This window comes from Vipera berus (genome assembly GCF_964194415.1).
Source record: "Vipera berus genome assembly, chromosome: 1".
In the NCBI taxonomy this organism is placed as follows: domain Eukaryota; kingdom Metazoa; phylum Chordata; class Lepidosauria; order Squamata; family Viperidae; genus Vipera; species Vipera berus.
The window spans coordinates 249,777,276-249,804,640 of NC_138202.1; the positions used below are offsets into that span (position 1 = coordinate 249,777,276).

Genomic DNA, 27,365 nt, shown 5'->3' on the forward strand with positions numbered 1-27,365 from the left:
TCAACAGAATTGGCTTCAATTCGGCCTATTAAACCTTTAATTCAATTTGTGTATAAAGGCTTGGTATCTGGAAGATGTTTGTATTGGTTGTCTAATATTCAATAGTACAAGCTTTTATTACTTATTTATCAAATTTATATAGCTACTCAACCCTGCAAATATAATGTTTTTTACATAGACTGATTTAACATAGCAATGTATTTTAAACCTGATTATTCTGGAACACTAGAAGATAAAATTCCTTTATCATAGACTCTGAGTATTTGGAGCATACTGAGGGATCATCTCCCAAAGAAAAAATGCAATCAAACTATATTGACAATTATGTCTACCATTTTTTTTATTAAAAAAAATACATCTCAAAAAGATGTGGGTTTTTTCTCAATTCTTTAGGGAGGAAATGAACTGCGCAGTTAAAAATTTTGGTTTTACCAGTCTCACTACAATATATAAAATAATTTATTTTTCTTAAAGAAAGAATTTAGCTATGCAACTTTGTAAAGTTGGTACTTACCTTGTAAAGACTGTAGTTTGTAATCATTTGGCCCAGAGAAAGATCTCTCCACAATGGTAATTCTGTTCTGCAGGAGTTTTTCTATTAATTCAAATCCTTCAGGTCCTAGTAATTCAAACAACTGAATATTTGGGGGGGGGGGGGAAAGAAAAAATGATTTTATCATTTTGGTTGATACGGTCTATTTACAAAAGTCTGCATATTCACAATTTGAAGGTACCGTATTGCCCTAGCATTACTCAGGAATTTAAAAGAGCCAAAAGAAACTCCTGAGCCGAGGTTTCAGCAAGCAAACCACTTTTATTTTGATCAAAATAGAGTCGGGTGCCCACATCTCTCTTCGTGGCTGGTAGAGAGATGAAGGCAACAACCAGGAAAGATGTCTTCCACCTTTTATACCTTTCCAGAACAAAGAGATCTGGTCTTGGTACTAGGAACCAAAAGGTACAGAAAAATAATTCCTAGATGATGACTCATACACAACAACCCCAGGCTCCACCATAACAGCTTTTCCCCCTCCCCTCACCAGGCTCTTTTCATGTAAGCAATCCCCTGTACCTAAAGCATGAAACATTTGCTTTTATATAACTAATTTCCCAATATAAAGCACCTACAAAGCTGCTTGCACATAAACAAAGATGATTACAAAGTATCACTACTAATATCAATATTACTAACATCAACCTTAAGCATAATAAAATCCCTTCAGTACCAGGTTCAACAATTGAAAAATATACAGAGTTTCTCTTACTTGCCATTACACGTGGAGTCTATGCACATGAAGGTACTATAAGATTTTGCTAATGACATTAGGGGATGACCCTACAAAGGGTCAAGAACTGATTAAGAGAGCCCATTTTCTTATATTTACATAGATTCATTTCAGCATCAAGCAGCATGACTGCACTGCACAGATAGATACTGCTATCAACACTGTCGAAAATTACTACCTAAACCAATTCAGAACATGATCCACATATGGAAGTCCAAATTCACACCAGTTCTTATGACTCTGGGAGATGAATTCAAATGAATCAAGTCATGATTAAAAAAAAACAAATTATCATACTATCAGTCGTACTTGCTGAGCAGCAGAAAATTAATTAAGTCATAAGAAATTACAAATCTTCTCAGTATATTAGTGCATTAAAAAGACACTTAATTTTTGTTGGAAAACATCTAGTCCTGGGTGAAGAAGGTATGATTGGCCAACTTAGAGAGTCCCACTTAGCAAATTAAGTAAATTAAATTTAAATTCAAGGTGCTGGTGATGACCTATAAAGCCCTAAATGGCTTGGGTCCGGGATATCTGAGGGAACACCTGCTGCCGGCATCAAGTTCCCTTCGTCCTGTGCGCTCCCACAGGGAGGGCCTTCTCAGGGTGCCGCCAGCCCTTTGGAACCAGTTACCCGTAGAGCTCAGTACTGCCCCTGATTTTTGTTCGTTCCGCCGGGACCTGAAGACCTGGCTCTTTGAGCTTTCCAGCCAGGACTGAGAACTTTTAATTTTTAACTTGTTGTAATTGGGTTTTAATTAGAGTTACAGGGGTTTTATATTTTACTCAAGGATAATTTAATTATTTTAATTGTTATTAACTTTTTTGTATTGTAGTGTTATTTTTAATTGCCTTGTGAACCGCCCTGAGTCCTATGGGAGAAGGGCGGTATATAAGTTCAATAAATAAAACAAATAATAATAAATGCTTGGTTCTCAAAAAGCTAAGCCAAACTGGTACCTAGATGACTAGCCAAACCTAGGAATTTGGAAAATACCTCCAAAAGCAAGGACTTCTGCCTCTGCTGTATTGTTGCCACAAAAACGTCACAAATGTATTCATAAAATCATCAGGCGACAAACTTGACTAAAGGGATCCTTAACATACCTCTGAAAAGTCCAGAGTAATTTTATGCATTATTATACTACTTAATGAAACAAATACATCTTCCACAACACTAGATCTTTATCAAATAACACAACTTCATAATTTCAAAACAGCACCAAAATCAGCTTCTCCAACTTTTTTGTAAAATTTTAAGAAAGTCTGTTAATAATCTTCAAAAATCACTTACAAAATTACGTTACAGTATTACCGGTATATAAATAAAAGATAAAAGATAAAATTAAATACCCAATGGCAATGTGTCTCTTATTTTGCTTTCCTAAGGAAAGCCATTTTTTATAGTTACATGTTTTAGGAATTATTAAAAGAGAAAAAGAAAACGAGGGGCTTTCTGGTTTTTTTGGTCTGAGGAAGCATAAATTGTCCTTGTGTGACATTTAAAACAATATTTAAATAGCATTGCTAAGAATATATTCACATATAGTCAGAAGAAAAGATAATGTGACTATTTATGTGTATGCAAGGCTATACATTTTTCCAAACCTTGATACAATCATTCTGTATACATGAAAAAAAATTCACAATGAAATACTAAAAAGTTCTTATATAATTCTCTTAATTTTCATTTGCATTTCTTCCACATAAAGACATCAACAATGTCCTTTCAAGTGCCAGAAAACCAACTTAACATCAATCATATGTTAAGTCATGACTTAACTCCAATAAATCATACTAATATCTTCAGTAGTCCATGGGTACACAGCAAATTTCAATTTACTAGCTATTTACTGCTAGTAATTATATCTGTATCTTGACACTATTTTGATTAGTGAATACTGTGAATATCGCAATATCGCAAAATCACTGTATAATTACAAAAAAAATCTTAACTATTATTACATCTCTTGTATAATATATACTGGTTGTCCTCGACTTACGACTACAATTGAGCCCAATATTCTCATCGCTAAACAAGGCAGTGAAGTGACTTTTGCTCCAGGTATGACTGAGTTTTGACCTTTCTTGACACAGCTCTTAGATGAAATCACTGCAGTTGTTAAGTTAGTAACAACTAGTTAATTAGTTGTTAAGTGAATCTGGCTTCCTCACTGACTTTGCTTGTCAGAAGGTCGCAAAAGGTGATCACAAGACCCCAGGACATTGCAACTGTCATAAATATATGCCAGATGCCAAGTGTCCAAATACTGATCACATGACCATGGGGATGTTGCAACAGTCATCAGTGTGAAAAATGGTCAAAAGTCACCTTTTTAAAAAATGCTATTGTAACTTTGATCAGTCACTAAACAAATGGCTGGAAACTACTTGTGCCAGTAGAGATGCTGGCTAGGAAGAACTTCTGGCATTAATTTGGGGAAAATTGGATCAAAACTAGGTAAGCTACGGGTGATCCGACCTATAGCATCTTTATTTCGTGGACATCTTGGAAGGTCATACGTTGCTTACTTTTGCTCTTATGAAGCTTACTTTTGATAAGAAAATAGGCTGGGATATAAAGCATCCAAATGTATTTTTATTTTTACATCAAGGATCTTGCAAAACACCACTTGGCAAAACAGCTTTGAAAGCAGTGGGATTTTTAATTCTATTTCCCAACGGGTATGAAGTTCTATTATTAAAATTAAAAAAACAACATTAATTTAAAATAATATAACCTGTACTTGAAAGATTTGAGGATCTCTCTTTCTAAGCACAGTCATTTTCATTTCTTCTAGAACAGGGGTAGGCAATCTTGGCTCTTTTATGACTCATGGACTTCAACTATGCTGATTCAGGAATTCTGGGAGTTGAAGTCCATGAGTCATAAAAGAGCCGAGGTTGCCTACCCCTGTTCTACAAGGACAAAATCTTGACTCTAATTACTATTATATAACTAGAGGAAATTAGTCAATTGAATCTGATTAGTATACCATACAAAACAAAGTTTATGTTTGGCAGAGTTGGAGGGAGAAAATTTTTGACAAGATGAAGATGCCACAGAAGAGGTCCAGACCAAATAGCACATGCTTGTTTTCACCAATATGTAGCAAAAGGTTTCTATCCTTGGCTGTAGACAGATGCTTAAACCTAGCAGCTGTAAATAATAAATCTCAATTTCTTAGTAACATCATAGGCCAGAATTCAAGGCTGCAATTTTTCCCTTTGTGTGCTTAAAGTGGGCCATCCAAATTGGCCCATTCCATACGTAAAATATGCACTGTTTATATATAAATGAACAACCCTGTACTTACAGCATTGTTTAACACTGAACTGCTTGAGACCATCAAGGAAAATATGCCCCTGTTAGATAATTATGTCTTTATAAACACATGCATTGATGAAAATCCCCCCCCACAAAAGATACAACAGGCATTAAGAATACTGTTTCCAATCCAAATGGGTGTGAACAATAAACTGCAGCTAATTGCGGTTTTATAAATAATGGCAATTATGCTGAGCTATAGGAGGTGCTACCAATTTCAGTTTTAAATACTATACTGAGTATGTAGCTGTAAATGGATCAGCTCCAATTTAAACGGTCCTGAACAAGCAGGAGAACTCAAGTGTCATCAGATTACATGTTCAAAAATTATTTATTTATTTAAGAAAATCTATAGGGCCGCCCGATTCACTCTCAGTGACTCCAGGCGGCTTACAAAGATGAAAGCCCAATACCACTGCACTTAAAAAACAACAACAACCACAAGTCAAATTAGTCTATTTATTATTATTATTATTATTATTATTATTATTATTATTATTATTATTATTATTATTATTATTGCATTTTACAAGATCGACTTTCTCCCATTTCAAAAGAAACCAGTTGATTACACAGCAGCTCACAAGCACTGCCTACAGTATGTTAGTTAGGAAAGAAGCAGCTGCAAAAGAAGAGCCCCGGAAGCAAACTTTGCTCCTATTTCAGCAAAGAAGAAAACGCAACAGCTGGAAGGCATCTGGGAGATTTGGATGTTGATTCATCTAAAGGGAGAGGGAAAGGGCAACAGCTAATATATGAAAAAGTCAAGTCGTGGATGCCCGTTAGAGACAAATGTGCCAGCAGGGAGCATGGGTGGGCTAGAAAGGAAGATTTGGAAACATCTGGTTTGCAGCAATTAAGACCCCATTTTCCTGCTACTGTAAACAAAAGCACACGCTAGATTTTGTGCTCGACAAAGAACACTGTACAGGAAAAGTTGCCAAGAGAGGTGGCTTTTTATTTCCCTTTTGAAAGAGACCTTTTAACAACAAGCCTCATTTATTTCTGCACGGCACAGCTCTTGAAACTTTCTGGAATTATTTATTTATTTATTTATTTATTTATTTATTTTATTGGATCTGTATACCGCCCTATTCCCATAGGACTCAGGGCGGTTTACAGGGCAGTTAAAACCATGGTTTTTATACATGATGCTGATGTCTTTTGCTGGGTTTTTTTTTTATAATAAAAAAATAAATTGGTAAGCCAGGAAAGTGTTCAAAAGCGTATCTGTCCTTACTGTCTAGGACCCCAAATTTAAAACACTCAAAAGTCATGTATTAGGTTGAAAGGAAAGCATCTTACATAAACTATTGAAATTCTTACTTTTTAAAAAATAAATAGTTACTCATCTCCCGGTACAGGGATGGCCAGAAGATAATTCTGCATCTATTAGTAAAATCTGGATACAGCTTAGCTCTGTAAGTCAAATGAGCACAAGCCTAGGACCCCTCCATCAAGGTCCAAATTCAAAAATTTAATTGCTATATGAAGTCAGGAATGAAGGTGAATCTAAGTGTTCCAAGATGGGTTGATCCTGCTATATGGACTCTGGGTATAACGTACATAGAGGAGGACATGGAAACTGCTGATGGAAACAAACAAAATGCAAAGAGAAAACTAAATGGATAAGAGATTTTAGAATGTGTCACCAAGCAGCATAATTGGAAAACGTGAAGAAATAGAAATGCAAAGTGGATGTGCACAATGCCACTTGAGGATTCTACCCAAGCCAAGAAAGGAAAAACAGTCTGTGGTTAACGCTGTAAAAAAAAAGTACAACTATACAAACTGGGTCCTTCCAAATAATTTGAATTTCAACCTTCTGCCAATGAAGCCAGCAGCAAAAGATTTCAAAAGTCCCCCAAATACTTTGAGGGCACTGGATTGCCTTTTCTTCCAGGGATGGATTTTATAAGGGTTACCGTACTCTCTCAATTTAAAATAACACACTTTGAAGGTATATTGAATAAGATGGTCCCACCAATGCCAAAGGCAATTAGTTTGAGTTCCTGGACTGCGTAGTGTTGCAGAAAAAGTTAATTAAAGAATATAAATGGAAAAGGTACGATGAGGCACATCAATACTTTTAAAACCAGCATTGAACTACAGCTCTTTGGAGCTTCAAAGAGCATGTTAATACTGAAATGGGGCTATGCTGCTTTGATCTGAATGCTAAAAGTGGCTTAAAAGCACGAGGCATTCTGTTTCTAACAGAAGGAATGGATCAAATAAGCTTGGTTCAACCACAGAGTAGCAATTCAATTTTCCAAATCAAGGCACTGCCATATTATATGTCAGATTACATGTTGCAGTGGTCTGGCTCACATTAAAAAGTAACTTACAATTTATAGCCATGCTGGATTGGAATGAGCTTCTGTAATGCTAAATGCTCCAACACTGGAAGTATTTAAGAAGAGATTGGATAACCAGCTATCTGAAATGGTATAGGACAGCGGTAGGCAACCTCAGCTCTTTTATTGATTGATTGATTGATTGATTGATTGATTGATGGGATTTATATCCCGCCCTATCTCCCGAAGGACTCAGGGCGGCTAACAACAAAACATATAATAAGTACAGAAATCAAGATAAAAATAAAATTAAAAACATCTTTTATGACTCATGGACTTCAACTCCCAGAATTCCTGAGTCAGGAATGCTATGCTGACTCAGGAATTCTGGGAGTTGAAGTCCATGAGTCATAAAAGAGCCAAGGTTGCCTACCCGGTATAGGGTTTCCTGCCTGAGCAAGGGGGTTGGACTAGAACAGAGGTCCACAACCTTTTGGGCACCAGGGACTGGTTACATGGAGAGTTTTCTGCGGGACGGAGGGGGCGTGGTTTGTCTGCTGCCTGCATCCTGTGGATGGGGCTTTCCTTGTTTGTGTGGACCAGTTGCTGGCATGCTACGGCCCAGTACTGTTCCACGGACCAGGGGTTGGGGACCCCTGGACTAGAAGACCTCCAACTCTGTTATTCTGTCACTTTGTTAAGCTTCCGTGTAATACTCAAAATCCAGCTTTTCATTCTTTCCTCATGACTAAGTACAGGAAGAAATTATAATTCATTTCCTTTTCTTAATTCTTGGCTTGTATCATACACTGATGTGTCCAATAAATCATATTTATTTATTTAACATACTTGTGCAGCTACCCATCTCACCCTTAATTTAAAATAAAAAGCACAATTGAAAAATAACTATAAAAAGGCACACAAAACAGAAGAGGATGATACTAACCACAGCAAGGGAGCCACTGTAAAATTTCCCCAGTGCCCCTGGCCTGATTGAGGGACGTGTGCGATATGGAGAGGAATGGGATTAATCTCAGTATGGGGGTAGGGGGAGAAAAGTGAGTGCTACAACACAGAAGGCCCACCTCCTGGGACCTGCAAAATGTAATTTCCTGGCAGACAGGACTCATAGCATGCCTTCTTTGCCAGACCTGTTGCGGTGAGCAAATGCGACGAGAAAAAAGCAGGTAACTTGGCCCCATGCTATGAAGTGCTTTAAAGGTCAAAAACAGCACTTGAATTGGACCTGGAATCAAACCAGAAACCAAGGCAGCTGAAAGAGCAATGGTATAATGTGTACAGTTCTAGGGGCACAGATAGAGCCCATTACAGAAATGCAAACAAAAGGTCACTAGAGCATGAGTGAAATTGAGTAGTCCCTTGATCTAGGAACAGCTGCAATTGGCGCACAATAGGAAGCTGTGCAAAGCCATGAGCACCACTTGGTCTTTGAGCAAGAGTCATGAGTGCAAAAGGATCCCAAGGTTGTGTTCCAGCACAAAAGATGGCAGAGTCCTAGAACAGAAGGCACCAACATCCAAAGCTACTGGGTCTTTCCAGGATTCAGCTGAAGTCTGCTGTACCCCATCCAGACATTTCACAGCACCAGGATAAGATATTTGCAGCATCACTTATTTCGTCTGGAGCAGAAATGTATACGTAACTGAGTATCATCAGCATACTGATGATGCCTCGTCCCATAGTGAAGGAGTTTATTCAGTGGCCTCACATAAATAGGATGGGTTAGAGTACCAAAACCTGTAGTACCTCACATAGCAGGTGCTGAGAGCAAGACCTCTCATCCCCAATCCCTTGGAATTGTTCCCAGAGAAAGGAGGGGAACCAGCATGGCACACGCCACCCAGCTCCAATCTTCTGAGCTTATTCAGGAGACTTTTGTGATTTATCGTACTGAAAGCTGTAGAAGTTAAGTAGGGCAAGGATGGATGGATGCACATCTCATCTAGTCCTCACCAGAGATTATCCAAAAGCATGACCATTTCCATCCCCTACGCAGGCCTGAATCCCGAATGTAAAACAACCATATAATTTATAGTCTGCTTCTTGAAGTAACCATGTTTTGGCAATTGTCTAAAGAATTTTTACCCAGGCTTCCTAGTTCATGTTAACAAGATTGCATGTGGAATAACCAAAATGTGTTAATTTGTTCTCCTGATAAGCAGAAGTGGGGAGAGCAAGCATACCCACACTGGAGGCTTTGCACTTGCCCACTACTACATCATTTTTAAAGACGTTATAAATCACTGTTCAAAATAAAGTTTTCCAGAGCTATACATTTAAACTAAATACTGTACGGGTAGTCAATGACTTACAATCACAACTGAGCCCAAATTTCTGTTGCTAAGCAAGACAGTTGTTAAGAAGTGACCTTCCTTGCTACCGTTATTAAGTGAATCACTGCAGTTGTTAAGTTGGTAACGCAGTTGTTAAGTGAATTTGAATTTTCCCATTGACTTTCCCAGGTTACAAAAAGTGATAACATGAACCCGGGACACCGCAACTGTCATAATTACATGCCAGTTGCCAAGTGCCTGAATTTTGATCACACAACTATGGGGATGCCACAGTGGCCATAAAGTGTGAAAAACAGTCATAAGTCACTTTTTCCAGTGACATTATAACTTTAAATGGTCACTAAATGAATGGTCATAAGTCAAGGATTATCTGTACAACAGATAAAATACCTAACACAAAAACATCAAATCAGTGACAGCTGCATGCAAGCCAGCACAGGTGCATGTGTAATTTACTCTGAGGATTTTTACAGTAAAACCAAAATCCAAATTCATGATAGTTTGTCTGAGAAATTCAACAGGAACCTTAGCATCAACATTCAGGTGGGGCGGAGGTGGTAAAAAGGTCTTTTCAGCTCTTGCATGTAAAAACTTTATGCATGTCATGGTAGTTCAAACTAAGAGATATTTATTTGAAGAGACTTTTTTCTCTTCTTTTGCAAACAGAGTATCGATTTATCACACAGTTCCAGCAGAGGGTGCTAGAATTACATATCTGTAAGTTGAGAAAAAGGATTGATCTCCCCAAAACAACAAAAAAGCAGGATATTCAGCCTAATAGTCACCTACATAATTTAGGGCAGGGGTCTTCAAACTTGGCCCTTTTATGACTTGTGGACTTCAACTCCCAGAGTTCCTCAGCCAGCAAAGCTGGCTGAGGAACTCTGGGAGTTGAAGTCCACAAGTCATAAAAGGGCCAAGTTTGAAGACCCCTGATTTAGGGTGCTATGATTTCTCATAAGACATTCAAGTCTTTTACATAATAAGAAATGAAAGAGTACACAAATGCAAGCTTCTACATATAGTATGAACTGAGCCAAAAAAATAAAGTTAAAGAGAATGTTCTCATTCTCAATTTAACACTGGAAAACATTTTTTAAATCCCATTTATATCCTGCCCTTCTCCGAAGACTCAGGGCAGCTTACAATCTAAAGCACAAATCAATGTGCTTAGCAGTAGCCTTCATTCTATGTATATGCCTGCTTATTAGGGCTTTCGCCCCCCCACCAAGCGGCATTATTACAAAGTCAGCTTATTGCCCCCAACAATCTGGGTCCTCATTTTACCTACCTCAGAAGGATGGAAGGCTGAGTCAACCTTGAGCCTGGTGGGACTCGAACCTGCACTAATTGCAGGCAGCTGCTTCACAACACAAAGTAGCCAACCTCATTATAATCATTTTGAGACAGATTTTGGGCATTTAAACTGATTTGTAAATAGAATTAGCTTTAACTGGTTATTTTCTTAAAAAAAATAATGTATTTTATTACTGTAGTGGCCTTAAATTGACTATCTAGCAGGCAGGCAAGATATAAATAAGTAACTGTGCTTGCCACCAAATCTTCCTTCCAATAAATCTTGCAATTTGTGAAGAGAAAGTTGAAGAAATGGAGAGATCTTGCTAATGACTTTGTTCTGGCCTAGTCCGAAAGTGGCTGTTGACGCGTCGTTGAAAAGCCAAGAGCGATCCCACGTCTGTCAAGGTCACCAACTCTGCTTTAGATTCCCCATTTAATTCACAATGAATGTTATACAGGTGGTCCTTGGGTTACAACCACAATTGAGGCCAAAATGTATGTCGCTAAGTGAAACATTTGTTAAGTGAGCTTGCCCCCACTTTACGACTTTTCTTGCCACAGTTGTTAAGTGAATCATTGTATTTGTTAAAAGTGAACCTAGCTTGCCCATTGACTTTCGGCTTGTCAGAAGGTTGCAAAAGCTGATCACATGACCCCAGGATACTGCAACCATCGTAAATATGAACCACTTGCCAAGCATCTGAATTTTGATCGTATGACCATGGGGGATGCTGCAACGGTGATGTGAAAAACTCTCACGTCACTTTTTTCAGGGCCACATAACTTTGAACAGTCACTAAATGAACGATTGTAAATTGATGGTTACCCTTATTCAACTGTTTAGTTTTGGGTTTTATAATCAGCAAAATATAATAAACTTAATAATTTGATCCAATCTACATTCTACAGTAAGCTTCATTTTACCTTGACATGCTCTCAATCCAAACTGTATTGAGTCCACTTAACTCTAAATCCCATGTTCATATCTGGAATGGATTGCATCCTTGCTGTTCTAAGGACCAAGTGCTTCATGTGCAATGAAGATTACTCAATTTTTCCTTTCAGGTCACTGCTTTACCCACCCAGCTTCTAAGGTTCTTCCAAGTATGGGTAGTCGATTTATAGCACAGAACGTTTCTGCAGAGCAACTGTATGATAATTAAATCCAAGATTGCTTTTTTCTTATGCAATCAGCTAAATGAAATACACGACAGGAATAGCAAACTCAAGATCAAGTTTGGTGTGAAATTATTTTTCTCATATCAATGCATCACATTACCATCTTCCGTTTGGTTCAAAATGTCACTTCATTTGCATTCAAAACAAAGAAACAGAAAAGGAACGAATGTGATGCATTCTTCCAAAGCTGCCTGGTGCTAGCCGCCAAGATCACCTTCAAGCTATTTTCACTTTGAGGAAAAACATACAAAGCTTTTGCAGAGGCTAATTGTGGGAGAAGGAAACCCTAATGTGCAAACAGCTATTATCCAAACATTAGATTTGAACCACTTTTTCCTTGTTACATTGACCACGGAAGAGCATTAGGTGCACCCCTACCTCATTCTGAAGCTCATCGCCACTTTTATGGGAGGCAAGCATCTCATACAAAGTACAGCAAAGATGTTCCATTGTTGGGCCTGGGGTATTTCCTTGTAGGGAATCATTCAGATACTTCCCAACTTCACACCACAGGAAAGTGTCATCTACTCTCCCAGAAGACTTTGCATCGGAATCTTCCCCACAGTTGTCTGGATAGTGTTCAAACTGGTTATTAAAAATTTTCTCATAATCCAAGCTAATGACTTTCTGATCGTCCATTTCGCCATTTAGCAGCAATTCTTCAAAGTCGTCCAAATCATGCATGTCAAAAGAAAATGCGATATTTCTGCCAAAGGACAATGTTGGGCCACTGTTTAACTCTTCAGGACTCTGCAGAAGAGCAGCAAGCTGTTCCTCGGTAAAATGTGAAACAATCCGACAGGTGGCATCACAGGCCGCGGTGGCAGAGGAAGAGGGAAAAGGTCCAAAGACCTGCTTAATGGCTTCAGTTTCATCACGACCAATGCAGTCTTTGGTGTGAAGCGTTTTAAAAAGGAAGCTAGCGGCGCTTTCAATTGCTTCTTCTCCATTCTCGGATCCCACTGGATGCAGGGAAACAAAACGATAGGGGGGGGGGAAAACAACGACAAGTTGGTGAATTAACTCCACAATACAATTAAATTTGATGGGATTTTACTCGGGTGATGTTTTTCTATATAAACATAATAATAAATGATCAGAATAGAGCTGGAAGGGACCTTGGAGGTCTTCTAGTCTAGCCCCCTGCTCAAGCAGGAGCCCCTATATCATTTCAGGCAAATGGACATCTCACAGCAGTGCCAGACAAGGACATTTTAAAACGCGGAAATGGAATGAATCAGATTAAAATAGTTTATTTTCTTACAAAATAGTCTACCTCTAGAGACAAAATAGGGACGTGGTGGCTCAGTGGGTTAGGATGCTGAGCTTGTCGATCAGAAGGTTGGCAGTTTGGCGGGTTGAAACCAGAGTGCCGCGTAACAGAGTGAGCACCTGTTACTCGTCCCAGCTTCTGCCAACCTAGTAGTTCGAAAGCACGTAAAAATGCAAGTAGAAAAATAGGAACCAATACGGTGGGAAGGTAAGAGCATTCCGTGCACCTTTGGCGTCTAGTCATGCCAGCCACATGACCACGGAGACGTCCTCGGACAAGCGCTGGCTCTTCGGCTTTGAAATGGAGATGAACACCGGCCCCTAGAGTTGGAAACGACTAGCACGCATGTGCGGGGGAACCTTTACCTTTACCTTTTTAGAGACAAAATGTGGTGGGAATTTCTATATTGTGCCCAGAATGGCCAAATCAAATGTGCTCTCCAATCCCAATTTGACAAATGTGCTCCCCACTCTTTCACGAGGTCCTGAAGATGTGGTTCTCACAATGGGCCAGAATTACATGGAGCCCATCAAATGGTTGCTCTAATTGTTGTCATCAGGAGGGTGGGGAATTATTGACTTTTGTATTGGGGTTTTATCTTTGTAAGTCACCCAGAGTCATTGAATTGGACATCTAAATTTTCTAAATAAATAAATAAAGTTTTTATCCCTACTTAAATCAAGGGTCAACGACCTATTGCTCTTGTACCCACTCTAAACCCCTACTTACCTATTTGTTTGGCAGCGTGAAAAAGTGTCCTTAAATCGCCATGTACAGATTGCTGTTCTCCCTTGGTTATGTTTTCATCAACAAATGTTACTATTTTCTTCCAAGTGAGATCCGAATTGCACAGCTGTTCTTGTAACTTGGATCTTTTATCCTGAACACAATAATTCATGGTCAATAGTCAGCCTTTCTTTGAATCTATTGATCTTCATTTAAGTAAAGTGACAGGTGCATGTTTTTACCATGCTTCGAAGTGTAATACACACCCTGTTATTTTTCTTGGTAAAAATGAAAATTATAAGTGGAAAAGATTGCATTCATATGTTAAAGACAACAGTATCATTGTTTGAATCACTTAGAATAAGATAAAACTTAAAAATTTAGAAACCGAATTACACCTTCTCTTTTAACAAAAATGTACTCATCTCAATAAAATATCTGCCTCATAAATGTAATTGACAATGACATTAATAGGGAATTTTTTACTCATGGAAACACCATGAAAGCAAACTACAGTTCCTGAATCAGGCTCATTACCTTATAGCAGACATGTCAAACTTGCGACGTCACATGACAACGCGCAATGTATTGGGACTATTTTGCCATTGCCCAAAACGGGGTGGGCACGGCTTCCGCATGACGCGTCTGGCCCACGGGCCGGCAGTTTGACACCCCTGCTTTACAGTAGATGTAATAGATCCAAGCACCATTTCTGAGAGGAACCTGCTTTATTTCACACATTATGTGAGACAAATTCAAATTAGCCATTAGGCATGCAACCCCTTCTTCCTGCCCACCCCCTCCCAAAAAAATCTTGAAAGTCTGGTAGTTATAACAACTGCAGGATTTCTGCTTTGCACCTACGTAACTAAGTTATGAAGAAGCATATGTACGAACTTAATTCTGATGCCGTTTAACATCTGATGCCTTTGTTTCAAGATATTCAGGGAGAATTGTATAATATATGTCAAATTTTTAAAAGTAATGGCTTATAAAAGAGAGACTATAGGAGTTATGAAATACTCACATTTCTTGCTACAAATACCACATGATAAAAATGCTGAGAAAAGGCCTGAAACCCAAACTATGCTCTTTGTTACATAAATATGACAAATACACACAGGCACCATGTAAACTAAAATAGGTCATATTTCCTTTTAAAAATACTAGTGCTAAAGCTTAGGGTTGCCTACCATCTAATCTATCTATTCTATTCCCCACTTTTCTAAATTCAAATGCATGAAATAGTTCCTCCCACTGATAGATAGGTAGATAGATAGACAGCTAGATACAGAGACATATAGATATAGATATCCCAAAATTGCAATTTCCAGTGACATTCTTAATTTTTCCTTTCCTATCTTCCTTTCCATCCCTTTTTTATTATGGTTTTCAATTTTTCCAAAAAACAAGGTTCCAAAGGAAATAGAACATGACTACATACAAATGTATCAGCACAAATACAATTTCATCATGGACCTATCTAATGCCATGCCAGTTATACTTAAAGCAGTGGCAACCTAGAGTGGCAGTACATCCAGATTATTAAATATAACAAGTATTCAAACTCGTATTTCACATCCATCAAGTGATTATTTAAGAAAAATGCATTAGAGTGCTTTACAGCATGTCCCTTCAATTTATGCTATATTAGTTGTTGTTGATGCTTGCTTCAGTGAATGGATTCTCTTTTAATGGCTCATTTAGTTGTGCAAGCTTACTATTTCAAATGACATAGAAAGGGCCAAATTGCCTTTCTAGTTACAGTGATAAAAAAAAATCCACTGGAATAAAAAGCAAGATCGGTAGAGCTACTGTGAGTTATACTGACATAATAGAAATCAGGATCAGCCCTAAAGAGCTTGAGTATGTGTAGGTGTTGATAGCATCTTAGTATCAAACTGAGAAGTGCCAATTTCTTTCTTTTAAATGAAAAGAGAGATGTAACTGATTGGAGCAATTTTGTTTTGTATTTAAAGCGATGACACTATTCTACCTTGCCTTTTATTTCATAAATATTGGTAATTGGAGAGAAGTTCATCTAATCAGCAGAAATTTTGTACTCATAAAAGCAGCAGAAATTTTGTACTTGTAAAAAAAAAAGAAAATTAATATATCAATACACAGCTCACATTAGTCTTTGGAATGAAGCGTAGAGAAAAATGAAAAATAACCTAGTTCCTAATTATTCTATCAACAATTTCTGATGAAGCCATTTAGAACTTTGCTTACAGGATAACAGAAACATAGCAACATACAATAAAACCTCAATGTAACGTATTCCCGTTCAGTTGACTTTAGAAGGAATAAGTCACTTTTCAAGTAACAAAGTCTGTTGCTTCCAAAGGTCTCCAAACTCCTGAGGTAATTGGCAATGTTGCTCATATGGCAATATAATATTCTGCAAATTGACATCATTTGTATAAATTTACATAATTACAATTACATTAATAATTATAATGTATGCAAATACACTAATTGCAGATATTTATGCAATGATATACAAGTAATCTATGAAATCATAGTCCTATGGTAAAACAGACACCGAGTTTTAGATCAACTTGTTGGATACTGGCAGCCCATCCTCTAATGCCCATTGCTGCCAACAAGAGGAAACATAGCTTGGAATTTATGAATTTAACTAGTTTCTAGAAGAAACCTCTAATCCAACATATGGAACAGATCTATACTTTGTGATAATGTTACTGACATTTTATATATATTTTAACTCAATCAACATGTTAAAATCCTTTCTGTGCTTAACATTCATGCAAATAACTCACTGTTAGGTCAGCAGATTCTTCACTATAATCTTCTTGTTTAGTGACATTTGAAAAGGAACGGAGAGCTCCTGTTAAGCGAGGAAGGGCCATTTATTAGCCATTCAGTGATCCATATGAAGGTACATTAAATTCATTTCCAATTTTTGGGGTCCTGAAAATGAACAAGATAAAATTAAAGTTTGGGTTTGAATGACTCCAATACGGCTATGCAGTAGGCTTTTTTGTAAGTAGGCATCCAAGCAACAATATTCTCTATTTTCAAAGCTCACTGTACAGCTTTACCAGCAAAACCAAACAAAATCAAATTGCAAAGAAAAAAAACCCCTGTAATGAAGCAGTTTATTTTTTCCTCCCCACAATATGTAATTTAAATAGTCAGCAGGACTCATATACTGAATGTTTTCCCTTCTGGAGGAACTTTAAATACACTGCATCCGATACTCTTCTATTTGATAACTCTTGAACCTAATTGCTAGTAGAGCTGATTCTTGTATATTCCTTCATTACAATATTTCTCAAATTTCATAAGGTTAGTTTAAGAGGTCTTACTATAGCCTTTCCATCTTTCTGTAACCTCACTTATTCTATTAAATTTCTTCCCTGATTACTCCTATTTGTACCTTAGCTGTCAATTACCCTGCACGTTTTCTGACTTTCTTACAAATATCTCTAGTTTTTCCTTTTTTCCTATTATTTTCCTCTACTTGTTAAGATTTTTGGCTGAGGTATCTTCCTTATTCATTATTGCTTGATAATGAAACCCTGCATTCAATTGCCACTTTCTGCTTCTTGAGACTTTCATCAATCATCTTTGATTGGGGTTGGGTTGATAACATGGGTGCTGCAGTTTTGTTTTCGGTGTTTCCTGCCTCTTCTCATAACTCTCCTCATATTCTATGTCATATAATTTATATGTTCTAAATATGTTCCTTTTAGCTGGCTAATATCCCGATTGTGTGTTTTCTAGGTCAATTCATGCTAGCACATTTGACCCAATAAATTATGCTTGGAATCACAATCCATAACTGGAAGAGTTATCGCTCACTAGAATATATTTTTCCATCTTCTATTTCCTGTTATGTAGTGTGGAATCTGAATATGTTACCTGAAGCAAATACTGCCAATAATATTATTGTTTCTTAATATATCTACCTCTATTTAACAGAGAAATCAGATATTCATTAAGAGAGGAAAGAAATGTTTGGTGTTTTATACTATATCAATAACTAGGTCATATTTATCAATAACTAAATATATATCCTTGGGGACATTACATACCTTGATTATGCCTTACTGTACTGACATATAAGAAAACACTCTTAACATCTGAATTATTATATAACAAGTGTAAGACATTGTCTAAGTCAAGACATATTCACAAGTTATTTAAAGCACCAGCTGAGTTTTTCAGAGGACACTGTCCCTATTGATAGCTCACTAACATTCACATTTCAGAACTATAATTAATGATATCACAGTATATAATTAATTCATCCTCCTCCTATAAAAAGAAAGAGATAGGAAGAATAGCTTTTGATGTTCTGGTACAGATGTTTCCAAAGACTGACATCATAAAGTACTTGTCACATTCAGCAATGATTGGTAGCAGCTTAAAGAAATATAACTTTTTTTGTCTTTGTTGGTGTATGGTGTGTGTTTTCAACACGAAATGTAAATGAAGACTTAACGATTCATTATTCTTTCAGGTAAAAACAAAAACAGAGTAGAGAGGAAAAACAATGAATCAATGCAAATTCAGAAAACTACATTAGGCAAAATAGAATTCAGGCTAAGAGGATAATGATGATAATAATAATAATAATAACAACAACAACCCATGGCTGGGCCTGGACAGCTATTGGATACGGTCCCTATGGTTATGGGATTACCGGTCTCCTGATTGGTAGTGGCTTAGCCACCATGAACCAACCCAGGCATCTCCCATCACCAATGATGAGAAGAAATTTAAAAAAAATCCAAACCGGATTGGTCGTCGCCCGGGTCAACAAGGACCACATCAGATGCTATGGCTCCTGGACATCTGTCGAAAAATGGGCCACTGGGCTCAGTTGCTACTGCTGGGGAACCAGAGCATACAACTGTAAAGTGACTGGAACAAAAGCGCAAAACCTAGACAACCGAAGAAAATTGAGAAATCATCCAATGCTACTACCAGGCAGAACCAACAGCCAGGGGATTTCAAAAAAGAATGATGCAACTGTGGAAGGAAAAGCATCCGGAAAGTGATGTAACCAAACAACGATTAATGGATCAAAGACGTTTCATCATCCGTAATAAAGTTTTTACAGATGTGGAAATTCAACATCTAGGAACATTGGCTAAAAAGAAAACAACAAGCAATGATGATGAACAGGCTGAAGAAATTGTACAATACCTGAACAAATTGACCAACAAACTGACCAACCAGCGGAAGAAGCCACCACACAGGATGAAGATTCCCATGCAATAACTTGAAAGTGTAGAGCTAAGTAATCTAGCAAAAATGCTGAAAGATTGACAACCACATCAAAGAAAAAGACTTCCTGCCATCCGTGAAGTGCATAGCAAACGAGTGAAAGATCTACTAAATGCTGTGAACAACATTTTAACTTCCATCCCATCCAGCACACTTTATGAAACAAACCAACTAATGTACAGTACAGCCGCCGTTATAACTGCAGAATTGGGTTATAAAATGCCAAAAAAGAAACCCAGTGGAACACCAAAGTGGAAAATTCGACTTGAAAATAAAACAAAAAAACTACGAGATGTCAGCAAATTGAAATACTTGAAAGAAGGAAAACTAAAGAACGAAAAGCTGAAAAGTACCGTAGTTTATACAAAAAATATAACCTGGAGCACGGGTCGGCAACCCGCGGCTCCGGAGCCGCATGCGGCTCTTTGAGCCGTCTCCTGCGGCTCCCAGCCGCCCGGTGCGCGTACACCTCTTCGAACGGCACCGCCCATTCTGAGAGGTGCGTGCGCACCTTTCCGAAGGGCGGAGGTGCGCGCGCACCTCTCCAAGCCACCGCCGTCTCGTCCGGAGACCTGCCGCGTTCACGGCAGCTGTGCAAACGGGATGGCGGCAGTTTGGAGAGTGCGCGCGCACCTCTCCCAAGCCGCCGCCGTCCGGAGACCTGCCGACGTTTGGGGAGGTTTGGGGAGGTGCGCGCGCACCTCCCCAAACCTCGGCAGGTCTCCGTACCTCCGTGCGAACGGGCAGCGGCCCCGCTTGTTGCGAAAGCTGCCGCGGCCCGTCTGCAAAGCTGCCGAAAGCGGCAGCTTTGCAGACGGGCCGCGGCAGCTTTCGCAACAAGCGGGGCCGCTACCCATTCCGAGAAGTGCGCACGCACCTCCCCAAACCTGCCGTTTGGGGAGGTTTGGGGAGGTGCGCGCGCACCTCCCCAAACTTCCCCAAACGTCGGCAGGTCTCCGTACCTCCGCGCGAACGGGCAGCGGCCCCGCTTGTTTCGTCCCTGAAGTTATCCATAGCAAAGGTAGACGTTGCCCTAATATTTCATGTCCTCCTGCCAGGCTTCTTTGGAAAGTCATTTATTTCGTCGTCAAAATCCTGCGGCGATCTAAAATCGTGCCTTTTGTGGCGATTTTTCCTTCTTCCCCACCACCATCTGACTTAAGACAGAAACCTGTGCGGCTTGACATGACCTTGACTTAAGTATTTTTTTAAAAAAAAAAACCTGGGGCAATCTCTACGAAGCAGAGTGCTTGATATAAGTACCCCTCGGTATGTTGGAAAGCCCGAAAAAGATAACATTTGAGGATTTTAGGCTTAGCGGGATAACGCTAAGACTTCTCCTTTCAACCACCCGGCGACTAACGTGCGCACCACAGAGCTTGCTCAGGCCGGCCCGCAAGGCTCCGTGTATGCGCGCACGCCTTTCTCAAACCGACACACGCCCTGAGTGGCGAATGAATGGTAGGCGGGGAAGGAGAAGGAGGTGCGCGCCTTGAGCTGAGTCTTACGGGGCTCATGGCATGCCGGGGGTCTATTCCGGAAACTTGCACGTTAATTTTTCGGCGCATATGCAGAGTGAGTTTCCTACGGGAGAGGAGAGTGACTCAAGTCGCGGTCTGCGATGGAAAGGGGAGCAAGCCTGGGAAAGCCCCTGTAAAATAAATAAAAGGGCCTTTCAGGAGAGGTTGAGTCTCAGTATCTATTGCTTTAGAGCTGAGGTGCAGTGATTGGGAAAGAAGCGAAGAAAGGAGAGCTCCGATAGACGAATGTTGCTTAGTCGTGGGTATTCGTCGTTGTTTTTTTTCCTTTTCTTTTCTTTTTGGCGTAGCTTATCTTCCCCACCCTCACCCCCCACAGGATGCCGGCGTCTTTTGCTCAAGTGGCAGGGCGCAGAGTTAACGCTCGCTTCCAGCCACTTGACGCGCCTTCAGGTCTGATGCTCCCTTCCTCGAGCAGGCCCGGGCTGCTGCTTTGACGGGTTTTGTTCGAGTATCGGCCTCCACACGATGGATCTAGCAGGGGCCGCTGCCCGGCTCGCTGGAAGGCCGCAGTAACGTGGGGGCTGCATACAGACGCCGGCAGCTGGTCACGGGGCCCGGTGAGTCCCTCCGCGGCCTCACCGGGTGTTGGGCGTGTCGAGCCCAACACCGGGCAGTCTCCCTGGTGGCGTCGGGCGATCGGAGGATGCAGCCGGCATGTGGAGGGCAGGCCCCTAAGACGAGGTGGGCCTGCGCTAGTGGTGTGTGAGGATGGCGGGGGTGGCTCCCGTGGCGAGGAGGGCGCGTCTGTGGGGGGTGAGGGCCTCGCGCCGTGCTGCGAAGAGGGGCCCTGCCAAATGTCGCGCCCATAGGCCGCAACAGCTGCCACGGCCCGCCTGCAGAGCTGCCGCCTTCGGCAGCCTGCAAACGTGCCGCGGCAGCTCCCCCAAAGAGGAGGAAAGCCGCTGCGGCCCGTTTGCAGGCCGCCGCCCTCCTCTCTTTGGGAGAGCTGCGGCGGCATGTTTACAGGCTGCCGAAGGCGGCGGCGCTGCTGCCACTGGGAACCGGTTCCATCACACACACAGGAAGGTGGCAACCACGGGCGTCTGCGCATGCGCAAGAAAAAACCGTTTTGCGCATGCGCAAGACTTTTTTGCGCATGCGCGTGCATGGACACACACATGCGGCTCCCACTTTTTTGTGTGTGTGATGGAACCGGTTCCCAGTGGCTCTTTTCCTTTTTTGGGTTGCCGACCCCTGACCTGGAGGAAAAAACAATAACAGAAATCATGGAAAACCTAAAACAGCGTGTAATAGCAACAGCAAAGAAAATTGAAAGATATGAAGGACGAATAAAACAATATTGTGAAAACGTCCAGTTCAGAAGAAACCAGCACCTCTTCTATTGGTCACTTGATGAAAATAAAGTCCAAACTACTGTTCTACCATGTAAAGAAAAAACCTTAAACTTTTGGAAAGAACTGTGGGAGAACCCAGTGGAACATAATAAAACTGCCTCCTGGATCAAAGATATCCATAAACAAGCAACACAAAACAAAATGGAGAATATTGTAATAACCACTGATATGGTTGCAAAACAAGCAAAGAAGGTCAAGAACTGGAGTGCACCTGGCCTGGACGAGCTGCATGGATACTGGTTGAAACACCTCACCAGCCTCCATCACCACATGGCCACTCAGTTTGATGAAATGCTTCAAAATGCCACAAGTGAAGAATGATTTTTTATAATTTCCTTTTTGTTCTGCTGAATATCACAGTTGTAGAGAACTGAAGCATACAGCTGATTGATATCACTGTACCAGGAGATGCCAGAGTCAAAGAAAAAACTGGAAAAAATTACGAAATACCGCGACCTGGCCATCGAAACTGCGCGATTATGGATGAAACCCTAACCCTAAAAACTTCCAGTGTTGGAGCATTCACCACTTCTGGAGGCAGGTTGTTCCACTGGTTAATTGTTCTGTCAGGAAGTTTCTCCTTAGTTCTAGGTTGTTTCTCTCCTTGATTAGTTTCCATCCGTTGCTTCTTGTCCTGCCTTCGGGTGCTTTGAAGAATAGCTTGACTCCCTCTTCTTTGTGGCAGCCCCTGAGATATTGGAACACTGTTATCATGTCACCCCTCGCCCTTCTCTTCATTAAACTACACATACCCAATTCCAGCAACCGTTCCTTATATGTTTTAGCTTCCAGTCCCCTAATCATCTTTGTTGCTCTTCTCTGTACTCTTTCTAGAATCTCAACATCTTTTTTACATCGTGGAGACCAAAACTGGATGCGGTATTCCAAGTGTGGCCTTACCAAGGCATTGTAAAGTGGTGTTAATACTTCACGTGATCTTGATTCTATATTGTACCTCTCCTTTGATACAAAGTTTCCATTTCTTCCTAGTTAGCTTAATGAATTAAATTAATCTGTAATGTGTTATGGGAGTTAATTTTGGCTTAACCTGAATATGAATTTATTCCTTTTTAATATATTATGCTATATGACTTGTTGTTTGAACCCAACCATGATTTATTCAATGAGCCATTATAAAAAATCCATAGTTTAACATTGTATGTGTATCTTATTCTTTAGTACTCTCAGATTAAACAGTTACTATCTTACTTGTCCTATGAGATTATTCTATAATGTTCAAAGCATAGTTTATTTTACTACATCATGTTGTCTACCGAACTATCTTTCCCGTTTTTCTGTCCAAGTAGTAAGACCTGAAAGAGATGGGACATTCCAGCTGTAAAGTACTGTCAGCTTTCCAGTAGCTGGGTTATTCAGCATACTCCTGCATCCCATATGGGCCTGACCTTCTTTGGCTTCCATAAAGCCATAAAAACCCACCTTACCCTTATTCATCCTGAGGTGGAATAAAGTGTCTATTGCCCAATGTTAATTTGGCAAGGGATATTATGTTTTGTTGTTATGCTCCCCATTGTGTTCCACATACTTTGGGGGGGTTCTTTTTTTGCTTTTACTTAGAATTTATTTGAAGTTTAGTCCTATTGCATAAGCCATCTAGAGTCAATTTATAACTGAGGCAGCATACAAATTGATAAAGAAATAAATAACAAATGCTTATATTAACTAGTCAGCTTTTTATAATTTAATTCTGGAAAAAATATGTCTAATGATGAAGAATTTATGCTAGGCAAAAAAGGAAGAAACATGCATTTTCATAATTTCATTTCCAGCAGGCCAACAATAGGAAACTTTAATTACTATAAACAGTAAAACGTAGCTCCTATGTTTTGCTAATTAGAAACTAACAAACCATATTATATTTCAGCATATGAATCTAGAATCTAGAAGTTGACTTTATCTGCATAAATATCTATTTTGGTAGGCCTTTACTGTAATAGAAACATCAAACATGTCATATGATGTTGATTTTGTTTATTCTTTTCACTTTAAAGAAATCTTTGCAGCAGGTTATTTATAATTATAAATGGATATAGTTTAAAAATGATTTAAGGTGCTATTAATCCTAATGCTATTAAGCAATTTGCAAAAATATGTATTGTGTTTAGATTTAAATGTGTAATGGTATATCAAATAAAATACTATTTTTTAAAAATACCATGGTCAAAGAGGTTTTGCTTTCCCAAAATTTACCATGATCTAGAATACTGGATAAGAGGACTATTTTTTATCAGAGTAATTTAATAGAATAGGCCCCAACTCTACAATAGGGCAATTAAGACCTGGGTGTTCACCCAGTCTTTGAGGTCAGATTGAGGTGAGTCCCCAGTGGGTAAATTGCAAAAGTTTCCAGTTCTGTTTGTGATGTTAGTGTTTAGCATGTTTTAATGAGTTATGCCATTTTGTATTAACTATGCTTTCCTTTTTTTTGGATGCCACTGAGAGTCACATAGTTTAATTGTGTGGACATATACATACATAGTTAATACCAACCTAAACATCACATTAAACAGCAGCCTAACAAGACATAATTTAACTTGCTCTCCTCTCTCTTCTTTTCAGAAAATAATCTACCAAGTTAATGATGACAGAACTTTTCTCTTTCTTATTGCTTTGAATTTCACAGCATAAAGTCACTATCTTACAGCTGATGGCATATATATGAAAACTGAAAATTGCCCCACTCAATTTAATATAATTTGACCTGTATTTTTCCCCGTTTCTAGACAGCCCCCAGTATTACTTATAGCCAACTGAGATTGCAGAAGCTTTTGATATTGATGCAGAGGAATCTATTTAATAGAGGAATCTATTAAAATATTTTAATAAAATACGCTAGTTTGAGAAGTCACTGAGTTCTTTTTGTTGTTATTTTTGGCTATGACAGCTGTTCTCCCAGCCATGGGTTGCTTATATAAATAAGTGACTGTATTTTAAAAGCTTGTCTAAAAGCATTCAGAGATGTTTAGACCTCTTTCTAGCATACCCAGGTAAGATCAGGGGATGCTGCCATTTGCTGAGACATACAAATTTCTTTTCAAAAAGCTGTATACTATCTTTTAATTGGCAGAGCTGGTAGTCTGTTCCTGGAAGTTTGTCTCCAAGTTAGCAAAATATAAATTTCAAAGTCTATTCATTTCAGTCCTTTGGGATAGACCAGACCAGAAAATTAACTCCACAGGCTAAAACTACATTTTTATTGAGATAGGTTGTAATTATATATATATATATATATATATATATATATATATATATATATATATATATATATATATGTGTGTGTGTGTGTGTGTGTGTGTGTGTGTGTGTGTGCGCGCACACACACACACAGCCACCTTCCTTCTTTGCTTATATAATGAGCTTTGCCTATTTCCCTCAAGATCAGTTCCCCAAGTTCCTACAACTCAGCAAATTCTTTTACTCCTATAAAGGGAACTGATAACCCATAAAAGATCCTCAGCAATGGACACTGCTTTGGAAATAAGACCAGCAGGCCTTGTTTCCCTATCAGCATAAGCCTGACACACAATATGCAGTTGTGGTTCTAACCCAAGAGCAAAGTCCTTTTCTCATCAGCAGAGCATTAACTTCCAAGATACAATTAGTACCAAGTTAAAATTTCTACTAACTTTTTAGAATTGTGGGCAGCTCAAGACACCCACCCCCAATAGTAACACACACACACACACACACACCCAGAACCCACTCTTTTGAGACGAGGTTGTATGACTTCAGCCAGGCTTAATTTTAGCTAGTCAGGCTAGCAGGGGACGGAGCAATGGACTCTCAAGATCGCCCAAGGGGAAAAAAAAAATAAAACCTGGAGCTTTTTTTGTCAATGGCAAGGACTGCGATAGCCCTTAATGGGGTGTCAGCACTTGCAACACTTATTCGTGTGATAGATAAAAACATGCCAAGAGAGTCTCTCGCTTTTTGTTCGTGTCATTCGTTGGAGAAGATCGGGAAGCGTTGGAGACCAAGGCAAAAAGGCACCGAATTACCTGCTCAGCTTTCCCCGGAACCGGCCACGCTGCCACTCCGACTGCTCCTCCCCCTCCCAAGGGCTGTACTTGCCTTCACTATTTCGACTAAGCCGCTTCCGGGTTTCTCTCCAGGCGCAGGCGCGACCCACCCCTTCCGCTGGTTTTTGCCGGCTGAACCGAGCGGGCGGGGCTGCCGCCCTTACTGAGCTCTCGGCTGTCCAGTGACGCTCCCGGCGCGTGAACGTGCCTTGTGGTGGAGCGCGGAGCCCCACCCGCTTGGGAAGTCTGCAACTTTCTCTTTCGTTTCCTTGAGAGTCCTCGTTTGGAAAAGACGTACGTCATCGTCGAGTGGATGAAGTGGCAGCTCGCTGGTTGACAGAAAGACTTCCGGTTTGAGTTTGAAGCGTGGCTTCTTCCCCCATCCGCCTCTCGTGCCTTGCGGGCTAAATTAGCTCTCAGCCTATAAATCCAGAAGAGCGAAGAAAGCAAATTCAACCAGATTTGGAGGGATGGGGTCGAAGCAAATGGGATTATTCATTCAGTGATTTGTTCCCCGCAGTTCGTATTTGATTTGCACTTCTATGCCCCCTTTCCCTGACACCGATAACTTGAATTAAGATTTGGTTAGAGCCGCTCCAGATTTATCAGTGGCATTCCGACGTTGAACCCGTTAGAGCCAATTATTGATCTGGCAACTGTCACTTGCCTTTGGGTGAAAAGAAACTGAAAGCTTAAAAGAAAAAAAAAGGAAGGCTAAGTTTCTCAGCTGGCTAGCAAATCCCTCCAAGGATTGCTGTTGCTTTTAGTCTGATACATTTGAAACATTTGGTTTCATTCAAAAGGTTCGTTCATAAAGGTTCATTCATTGATACATCTTAACTAATAAATTGAAGGGAATATATAGTTTTTATTTTTAAATTATTAATGTTCTATATTTAGCACCCAGGTAACAACTGTGTTAACAGTAATAGAGGAGTGAATGTTATATTCTGTTATTTATTCTGCTAGTTGTTAGTATATTATTATATTTATTTGCTTCACTCTGCTTTTCTTTTAAATTTTTTCTGGTCATTGACCCAATAAATATCACTGATTGATTGCTTTGACAGAGCTGTGCCATTGGAAAGAAAAAACTAAATGTTATTGGTCTGTTCATAAAAATGTTTCCACTCCGTCTCCATTATTTTCCTAAAGTTATGCCAAAAGTCTGACTATTTGGAAAAACAAGAGTGAGACCAGCATTTGCCAAAGTTTTGCCCTACTGATGAAGCAGGAATGACGTGATCTGTAGTCCAAACATGTAAATGTTTATCAACATGGGAATAGCTAAATAATTGCCATAATTCTCAAAATCCAGCAGAGTGTTGGGTACAAGACTTGAGAATTTGGTGCCATCATAGACTGGTCTGTCACCGATGTAATCTCTAATATGGTTGGATTTATACGGTCAGCAAGTAAGGCCACTCCATCAGATCTGCTTTTTCTCACAGACACTGGTTTTTCTAA

The 27,365-nt window shown here is 39.6% G+C and overlaps 1 protein-coding gene across 1 annotated transcript in view; it reads right to left on the minus strand.

The window, feature by feature from the left end:
* The window catches only part of ASCC3 (activating signal cointegrator 1 complex subunit 3), a 231,550-nt gene extending 205,602 nt beyond the window's left edge, over positions 1–25,948 (minus strand). Inside the window, exons 1-5 of the mRNA XM_081312640.1 lie at positions 25,878–25,948; positions 16,487–16,637; positions 13,707–13,857; positions 12,083–12,666; positions 515–635 (exon numbers count right to left, since the gene is read on the minus strand). Coding sequence (XP_081168766.1) covers positions 515–635; positions 12,083–12,666; positions 13,707–13,857; positions 16,487–16,576 — 946 coding nt within the window. The 5' untranslated portion in view covers positions 16,577–16,637; positions 25,878–25,948. The remainder of the gene's footprint in view (positions 1–514; positions 636–12,082; positions 12,667–13,706; positions 13,858–16,486; positions 16,638–25,877) is intronic.
* Positions 25,949–27,365: the final 1,417 nt, after the last annotated feature.